Source organism: Lissotriton vulgaris, chromosome 10 (assembly GCF_964263255.1).
Source record: "Lissotriton vulgaris chromosome 10, aLisVul1.2, whole genome shotgun sequence".
Lineage (NCBI taxonomy): Eukaryota > Metazoa > Chordata > Amphibia > Caudata > Salamandridae > Lissotriton > Lissotriton vulgaris.
This window is the reverse complement of record NC_141698.1, coordinates 773,272,039-773,280,712: the sequence shown is the minus strand read 5'-3', so window position 1 is coordinate 773,280,712 and position 8,674 is coordinate 773,272,039. Positions and strand designations below refer to the sequence as shown.

General features: G+C 52.5%; 1 protein-coding gene across 1 annotated transcript; it reads left to right on the top strand.

Annotated features, from left to right (window-relative positions):
- The first annotated feature begins 5,988 nt into the window (after nucleotides 1–5,988).
- Nucleotides 5,989–8,292, top strand: LOC147688781 (uncharacterized). Its single transcript, XM_086939971.1, has 2 exons — nucleotides 5,989–6,371; nucleotides 6,701–8,292. The coding sequence occupies exons 1-2, from the start codon at nucleotides 6,087–6,089 to the stop codon at nucleotides 7,859–7,861; spliced, it is 1,446 nt and encodes a 481-aa protein (XP_086796097.1). The 5' UTR covers nucleotides 5,989–6,086; the 3' UTR covers nucleotides 7,862–8,292.
- The last annotated feature ends 382 nt before the right edge of the window (nucleotides 8,293–8,674 follow it).

Here is an 8,674-nt window from a genome sequence, read left to right as displayed (position 1 = left end):
CCATGCCACTGTTACATCAAGGCTGGATTACGCCAATGGACTCTACCTAGGCCTACCAAAATACCTGACGCAAAAACTTCAGGTAGTTCAAAATGCGGCTGCGAGACTGTTACTGCGAATCCCTCTCAAGCAGTCAGTCTCTCCGCATCTACGATCATTGCATTGGCTTCCAGTTGCCAGCAGAATTAAATTTAAAGCACTTACGCTGGCTTTCAGATCTCTGCATGGCTCCTGCCCAGAGTACTTGAAAAGCCGGCTCCCGAGATACTCCCAAACCCGCGCACTGCGGTCCAATTGCCGCGTTCAACTGGCTGTCCCTCGTACGAAAAATGCTCGACTAGGGAGTCGAACTTTTTCGGCAAATGTTACCTCTCTATGGAACACTTTACCACAAGCAATCTAGCAGGCCCCTACTGAACCTTGCTTTAAGAAGCTACTGAAGACGTGGCTCTTCACTCAACCTCGCTAACTCTCTTACTTCTCGCCTTCAGGTCAATTGTGTTCTCCTAGCGCCGGGACACCTCCTAGCGAGGTAGCTGTTCGCGCTTTATAAAATGCAGTATTATTATTAGGAGCCCAGTTCGCACACTGGTTTATCTTTCTTATGGAAGACTATGATCTTTGCAAGAGCCCAGGATTTTGTCAGCTCCACTCCTTATGAAGTCTGTAAAAACAGAGATGTCATAACTTCTTTTAATTCCTCCCCAAAGATCTTGAAGAATTCTGTGGGGATTAAGTCTGGCCCTGCCCCTTTTCCTCTGGATAAGTTTGACATTGCTTCTATATTTTCATCCAGCATAATGGGTAGTCTAATTATCACCCTTTCTTCCTGTGACGGAACCTCCGTCATAGATAGATCCAAATATTTACTCTTGAAATCCTCGTGTTGACTCCCTTGTCCCCCCATGTCTTCAGTGTAGCGAGCCCAGCAAAATTTATAAACTCTACTCAAATTTCCTTTGATTTCGTTACCAGCCCAAGTGTGGGGTCCCTCACTGACAAAATTTCACTAAGTATAAGCTCTTGCCTCATTCTTACAGCTAGTAGGTGGTCAACCCTTTCACTACACTCGTACATTTGCTCGCAATAAGCTATTGTTCTTTCTAGTGCTTTTTTAATAGCCTTCCCTGAATTACTGCCTTGGCAAGGGCTACTTCAGCTGGAGCTTTCCCCACTCCGTCATTCTGTCGTAGAGCAGTAACCAAGCTTTCTTCTGCCTGGGCCAAATTTGGCTGGTTAAGACATAGCTGATCCTTTCCCTTTTTCAAATTGGAAATCGTATTGTTTCACCCCGGATACCTGCCTTTAGGGTGTCCCAGACTATATCCAGTGAAGCTGTACCCATATTTCTCCGCAGAAAATCTGGGCTCCATTCCTTCATATGTCCCACATAGGCCTCATCTACTAATAGCCTCCTCTCAAAAGTTCAAGATCAAATTTTTCCCAGAGGCCCTCCACTCAATTGTAGTACTAATGGGCTATGGTCCAAGAGAAATCTTGGGAATCGCTCAATTGTACTTTTTTGCAAAATTGTAGATGATACAAAAAATTTATCCAACCTTACATGCTTCAGATGGGGAGCGGAATAGTAAGTAAACCCATGTGGGTCGTGGCTAGGGCGCCGATGGTGGAGGTCGCCTGAGCGCTCTGCTCCGTGATCGAGCCGCCATTAATCCTGTTTTCCGGGCGTCAAGGGCTCCCCAACCCCCTGATCATTGAGTGAGGTGGGCGCTGAGCCGGGGGGCGACATTGGAGAGCCGCAGCGAGGCACGGTTGAGGAGAACGAGGGCCGAACGAGTGCCTACGGACCGAGCGGCGCCGAGCTCAAAATGGCGCCTGCTCCATCTTGGTGATCCTGAGGTGGCCCGTGGACCTAGGAGGCCGGAGAATTCGGCGAAGCCTTCTTTCTCTTTCCCCTTAATGGTGGAGTGACGCAGATGCCAGCTGCCTGAGTGAACGACGACACTTGTGAACTCTTTGAATGGTGCCCGTCGAGACCTCCGCTCAGCTGGACCCTTGGAACACTGCATGGCGCGGAGCTGAAGAAAGAGGGGGGAGCTGACCAGAACCCCATCAAACTCGGGACGCCATCGGCCTCCGCCGCTTTGGACCTCGAGAACGCTGAGAGGAAGCCGAGCCCAGTGCAGGGAGTTGGAGGCCGAGAGAGTGGATAGAGTGTGATCGACCTGGCCTTTGGGCCTACGCGGACCGGTGACGGTGAGGGTGGAGGCCTGCAGTTTGAGATGGAGGTGGAAGTGGCTCGGGAGGATCGCAGCCCCCAGCCGCACACTACGAACTGGTGGTGACCCTTCTCCCCCCTCCCCATCTTTTTGCTCCGAGGGAGTGTGCTGCCGTCCCCCGCTTGGCCCCCTGATACCGCGCCCTGGCAAAGGGACGATTCGAGAGAGCCCACGCCACGTGGTACCTACAGCGGGCGCCATTGTTGCCTGATCCGAACAACCTCGGCAAATCTACTAAAGACCCACCAACAAGTATCATTGGACTCTGATATTCACTACGAGCAGAGCGACCCGAGTGGGCGAGCTCCTGGTTCCATGCTCCTGGACCGCGAGCGGTTGTGGCCCACTCCGTCGCCACACCGGGGGCTGGCCGTCGGGCCGCGCCAATACAAGAGCTGAGACGGGAGCTGACGGCGCCTTGATTGACGCTCCTCATCTGGGCGATCGCCCGATCCACCGCCGGGGACCATGGCCACCATGGTGAAGCCGAAGGGCACTAAAGGTAGTGCGCAGGCCACCTCGGACGTGGAGACGCCGGACAAGGGAGACCAGCTGGACCCGGAGACGTCGAGGAACCCACACCTCCAGCACCAACTGGACAAGATCTTGGCGGCGATAACCGATACGAGATCGGCACTCCAACAAGACATTGCCCAGGTCGCGACGAGCCTGGGCTTGCTCAGAGCTGACCATGGCAAGCTCTCGGACAGAGTCAAGGAGGAGGAGAGCTCGGTTAGAACCCTGGAGCCGGCACAAAAAACATTAGCTGCCGCCATGAAGGACGCCCTGACTCGGATCGATGCACTGGAGAGGAGGGCGGAGGACGCGGAAGGACGCAATAGAAGGAACAACATCCGCATAGTGGGACTACCTGAAAAAATCAAAGATGGGGACATGGTGGCCTACCTGCAGGACTGGCTCAGGACAGTGGTGGCAGCCGAGGGGCTCTCCTCTTTTTACACCCTGGAGCGGGCGCACAGGGTTCCATCCAGACCACCGCAACAAGGCCGACCTCCGCGTCCAGTGGAGGCGCGGTTGCTGCATTTCCGAGACAGAGACCTGTTCCTCAATAATGCCAGAATGAATGGACCCTTTCAGGTGGAGAACAGTAAAGTGAATATCTTTCCGGACTACACCTACGAGACCCAGCGCAAGCGAGCCTCCTTCTTAGCGATCAAGCGTGAACTGAGAAGTGAGAGTATTCAGTATTCATTGCTATTTCCAGCGAGGCTCCGAATCATACTGGATGGCACAACTAAATTCTTTGATACCCCGGATGAAGCGTGTAGCTGGTTGGAACTGTATAGAGCTGGCAAGGATGGCCCTGGGTCTCCTTTCTCAGCTACCTCGGAGGTCGGACTACGGCGGAGGTCTAAGAGGATCCGGAATCGCACGGGTAGGCTTGGTCGGCCCTCGACTGTGTAGACCACGGCGCTATCGGTGCAGAGCAACTACTGTGTTTGATCTTACTTGAGCACGACTGGGGGAGAAATGGCAGGACGCAATGGGACAATGGCTGAACTATCCACTTTGAAATGCATTACCTGGAACGTGCGCGGGCTGCATTCCATGTCCAGGCGCCACAAGATACACGCTTACCTAGTGCGTAGGGGAGTACAGATTGCGCTATTGCAGGAAACGCACCTCACGAAAGCAGAGGGACTAGCCTTACAGCGCAGGTGGAGGGGACAGGTATACAACACCACATACTCGGCCTATGCTAGAGGCGCGCTAATTTGGATATGAGCTGGGGTCCCCCTGCAGGTGACGAAAAATACTGTGGACCCGGAAGGGAGGTTTGTGGCCATAGCGCCCAATGTGGACCAGGTGGCCCTCTTCGCGGCGCTATCGGGCTCCCTGGCCCACTATCTGACAGGGCCACTCCTGATCGGAGGGGACTTCAACTCGGTGGTGGACATAGATCTTGATAGATCACACCCTCCCCTGGTGGTCTCACCAACATGCCGGGTAGCCAGGGGTAGACAGGAATGGCAGACTAAATGGGGACTGACAGATATCTGGCAAGCTCAACACCCGTATACCTGGGACTACTCTCATTTCTCCGGTATGCATGAACTACATGTGAGGCTGGTTGGGTTCTTGGGATCAGCGGAATTGGTATCCTCGGCTGCGATATCCGAGTATTTAGCAAGGACTATTTCCGACCACAACCCTCCTCTGGCCGATTTCAGGTGGTTCCTGGGTACCCCCTGTATCCCAACTTGGAGGTTGCGCCCCGAAATGCTAGAGGATTTATTGTTTCGGAGCGAACTGGAAGACAGAATCACTGCCTACTTCGCGGAGAATGAGAGCACGACTGGGGCAAGGGCTACAGAGTGGGATGCCTTTAAGGTGGTAGTGAGAGGCTATTGCATTACTAAGAAAGTGGTAATGCGACGAGTCCTTTTAGAGGACCTCGGAAAGGCAGATTGGAAACTTTGCGAGTTGGAGCTCTTGAGACCCGGCCGCCCAGAGCTTCAACAGCAGACCGCAGCGGCGAAAGAAGCCGTAGCTGTTGAAGTTGAAAGACTACGCAGTTTTGATTATAAAACTTACCTGACCAGATCACTAGTAGAGGGTGACAAATCGGGGGCGCTCCTGGCTTGGCTAGCTAACCCCACGAGGCGCACCTCTCCCACGGTTTCTTTGCGGGACGCCGAGGGAGTAGAGGTCTATACCCAGCCCGAAATCCTCAGTTGTTTTATGAACTACTACGAAGACCTGTATCAAAGTAGGATGATAGCGGACACTACCCCCATTGATAACTTCTTACGGGATTTGCCCATCCCTACTCTGGAACCTGAACAGGCAAAGGACTTGGGGAAAGACATAGAACTAGGGGAGATCCGCAGTGCAATAAAACGTATGGCACGCAACAAAACTCCGGGATTGGATGGGCTTCCAGTAGAGTTCTATTCCACCTATGTCGACCTCCTGGCCCCGTGGCTGTTGATAGTATACAAGGAGGCGAAACACCTGGGGCGCCTCCCGGGCTCGATGCGTGAGGCCCTAGTAGTCCCCCTGCTTAAGCCCAACAGGGAGAGTGGCGACCCGGCGTCTTATAGGCCGCTTTCGATGCTCACGGTAGATTATAAAATATTAAGCAGCATCCTGGCGTCGAGACTACTGGGACACATGGGCTCCCTGGTACACAAGGACCAGGCGGGGTTCATTCCCAAGCGAAACACTACAATGAACATCCTTCGCCTACTCCGCCTGTTGGAAGAGGGCCACGACGAGGCTCCCCAACCCATGATCCTTTCGATTGACCTGGAGAAGGCTTTCGATAGTCTAGAGTGGGAGTACCTCTGTAGAGTGCTTAGTTGTTATGGGGTAAGAGAGGGATTCTTGTGTTGGACAACAGTGCTCTATGCCTCTGCGATGGTGAGGGTAAGATCGGGACCGCTGATCTCCCAGCAATATCCGGTGAAGCGAGGTACGAGGCAGGGCTGCTCGTTGTCCCCGCTGCTCTTTGCGCTGGCGGTGGAACCCCTGGCGTTGTCGATTCGCACCGGGGCCCACTACGGAGGACTGAGGACCTTATCGGGGCAACAGTTTATTTCCCTGTACGCCGACGACCTGTTGCTTTTCCTGGAGGATGCTGAGGGGGCCTTGGCTGGTGCCGATGCTGTACTCCCTTCTTTTGGTGAAATATCGGGCCTCAGGGTGAACTGGTCGAAAACTTGCTTATTTCCAGTTCGTAAAGGAGAACCCCAGCCCGATACACCCAGGGCAATCAGATGGGTACCCAGCTGCCTAAAATATCTGGGGGTCTATATTTACCACTGCCCTGCTGACGTTCTAGAGGGCAATATATCCCGTTGCGTTAGGGCACTAAAGGGTAGCATGTCCTTTTGGGCTACCCTGCCGTTGTCGGTGGCAGGACGTATAGCGCTGCTAAAGATGGTGGCGCGTCCCCAGCTACTGTATTACTTCAGGACACTTCCGATCTGGATTCCGCCTGCCGTATTCCGGAACCTGAGATCGCTAATTGTAGCTTTCCTTTGGGGACCGGTCCGCCGTAGAGTTGCGCTTAAGACCTTGATGAGACCTAAAGCGGAGGGTGGGCTAGCTGTTCCGGATTTTGAAACATACTACTTAGCTGCTCAGCTGCAGACATACACTCAGGAGGTAGCACGGGAGTTTCGAGGTCCAGAGGAGGAGCGGGGGCTGGGAATACAGCGCTATACGTCCTGCCGTTGTCGGTGGCAGGACGTATAGCGCTGCTAAAGATGGTGGCGCGTCCCCAGCTACTGTATTACTTCAGGACACTTCCGATCTGGATTCCGCCTGCCGTATTCCGGAACCTGAGATCGCTAATTGTAGCTTTCCTTTGGGGACCGGTCCGCCGTAGAGTTGCGCTTAAGACCTTGATGAGACCTAAAGCGGAGGGTGGGCTAGCTGTTCCGGATTTTGAAACATACTACTTAGCTGCTCAGCTGCAGACATACACTCAGGAGGTAGCACGGGAGTTTCGAGGTCCAGAGGAGGAGCGGGGGCTGGGAATACCAAGACACGTTCTTTCTTATATCGCACTGCAGCAGAGGCTAGCAATGAGGGACCTCATGCAGGAGGAACGCACTATCAGATCGTGCTGGAACCGCATGCAGCGCAAGACAGGAATGAACCACCCCTACGCCCACGAAATCCCATTGGGAATGCTTACAGCGTTACCACATGGTGGGGATTGGTTGCAATTACAAGCTTGGGAGGACACGGGCATACAAGTTATCGGCGACCTATACGAAGACGGAGTGCTATTGCCCTTCCAAGCAATCTTGGACTGCTTCGACGTCCCCAGGGGGGATTTCCTGTTACACGCGGCGATCACAAGGGCACTTCAGGCACACTGGCAGAGCGGTCTTGAAGAACCGCAGACGTCTATGGCATGTCAGTATGTCATGATGGCAGCGGGAACGGTTAAAGCTGTAACGTGTTTATACTCCAGGATGGTTAACGAGAGGCTGCCTCCATTGGAGACACTCAAGGCCAAATGGGAGGCAGATATAGGGAGAGACATCCCGGAGACCACGTGGGCCCAGCTGATGCGCCGAGTTTGGAAGAGCACGCGCAACGCTCGGTTCCAATTGATCCACTTTTATATATTACACCGAGCATACCTGACCCCGGAGAAGATACAAAAGTACTTCGCCTCTGACACTGCGGCCTGCCCTAGATGCCGGACGATTGGCGCAGACCTAAGTGTCATGTTATGGTCCTGCCCCGCTTTGTCCTCCTACTGGACAATGATAGGGGACACCCTTAACAGGGTTACAGAGCGGACTCTGCAATTTGGCATCGCAGTGGGGATCCTACATTGGTTTCCGCATACCCCCAAAACGAAAATTACCAGCAAATTCATTGACATGGGATTGACAAAACAGGAAATAATGCGACACTGGAAGGCACAAGTTGGTCCAACGGGCACTAAATGGCGCAACGAGTTCCTTAAATGGGCTGAGGGTGAGAGCACCTTGAGATATCAACTAGCGAGGCGTCAGCAGAATGAGAAGGCGTTGAAATCAGCGCAAGCATGGGAAGCATTGGTGCAGGCCTTACGCGATCATAGCACGCCTAGCGACAACGACAGTGATGCCAACGAGCAGCCTACGTCCCCGTAATATGACAGGTATACTGCATTTCCCCCAGACTGCGAAAAGTTTCCTGCCGTATGCTTTCTGATAACCTAACCATGCACCGATGGTGTGGGGGGGAGGTGGGAGGTGGAAAGAGGGAGGAGGGAGCACTTTCAAGCTTCCTAACAAGCTCTTGATAATTCGAACCTGTTGTCCAGCCACTAGACCTCTGGGGGAGTTTTGTTGGGTTGGGGGGAGGGGGTTTTCTTTCTTTTAGAAAAGCAGGTGTGAAATTTTATTCAATAATTGGTCGTGTCTGGTTGACCACAGGACCCACGTTCATCTCTAACTTAAAAATTGCCGCCCAACCCCCGGGTTGTGGGCTGAATGGCCGTGTAACAGCACTACCTTAACTTCGGTGCTACCATCACCGATTACATTATTGTTGACCGATGTACAACTGTGAATTTTATCTGTAATAAAAATATATTTACAACAAAAAAAAGTAAGTAAACCCATGTTCTGACTGTCTCTTTATGGACCATGCATCGGACAATCCATGTATCTGACACAGATCGCATAGTGCTTGGAACACTTTGGGCTTCCTTCCCTCATATTTTTGGTCCCGTCCCTGTTCACAAGCAAGATTTATGTTAAAATCTCCGCATAGAATTATAGGAAGTGGACAGTGTGCTAATTCATTTGATACCATTTCTAATAAAGAAGCATTGTCACCCTGAAACATCTGCGTGAACTTGTCTAAAAAGTATTGACTTATCATAAGCTAATATTGCAACTCCCTTAGTACGAGTTACCTGGATCATTGCCCCCACTATGCTATAGCCAAGATATTTTAAA

Coding starts and splice junctions, on each gene's coding strand:
- LOC147688781 (XM_086939971.1), top strand. CDS start 6,087: ATGTCCTTTTGGGCTACCCTGCCGTTGTCGGTGGCAGGACGTATAGCG. Junction 6,372..6,700: donor TGCAGACATACACTCAGGAG/GTAGCACGGGAG, acceptor TACACTCAGGAG/GTAGCACGGGAGTTTCGAGG.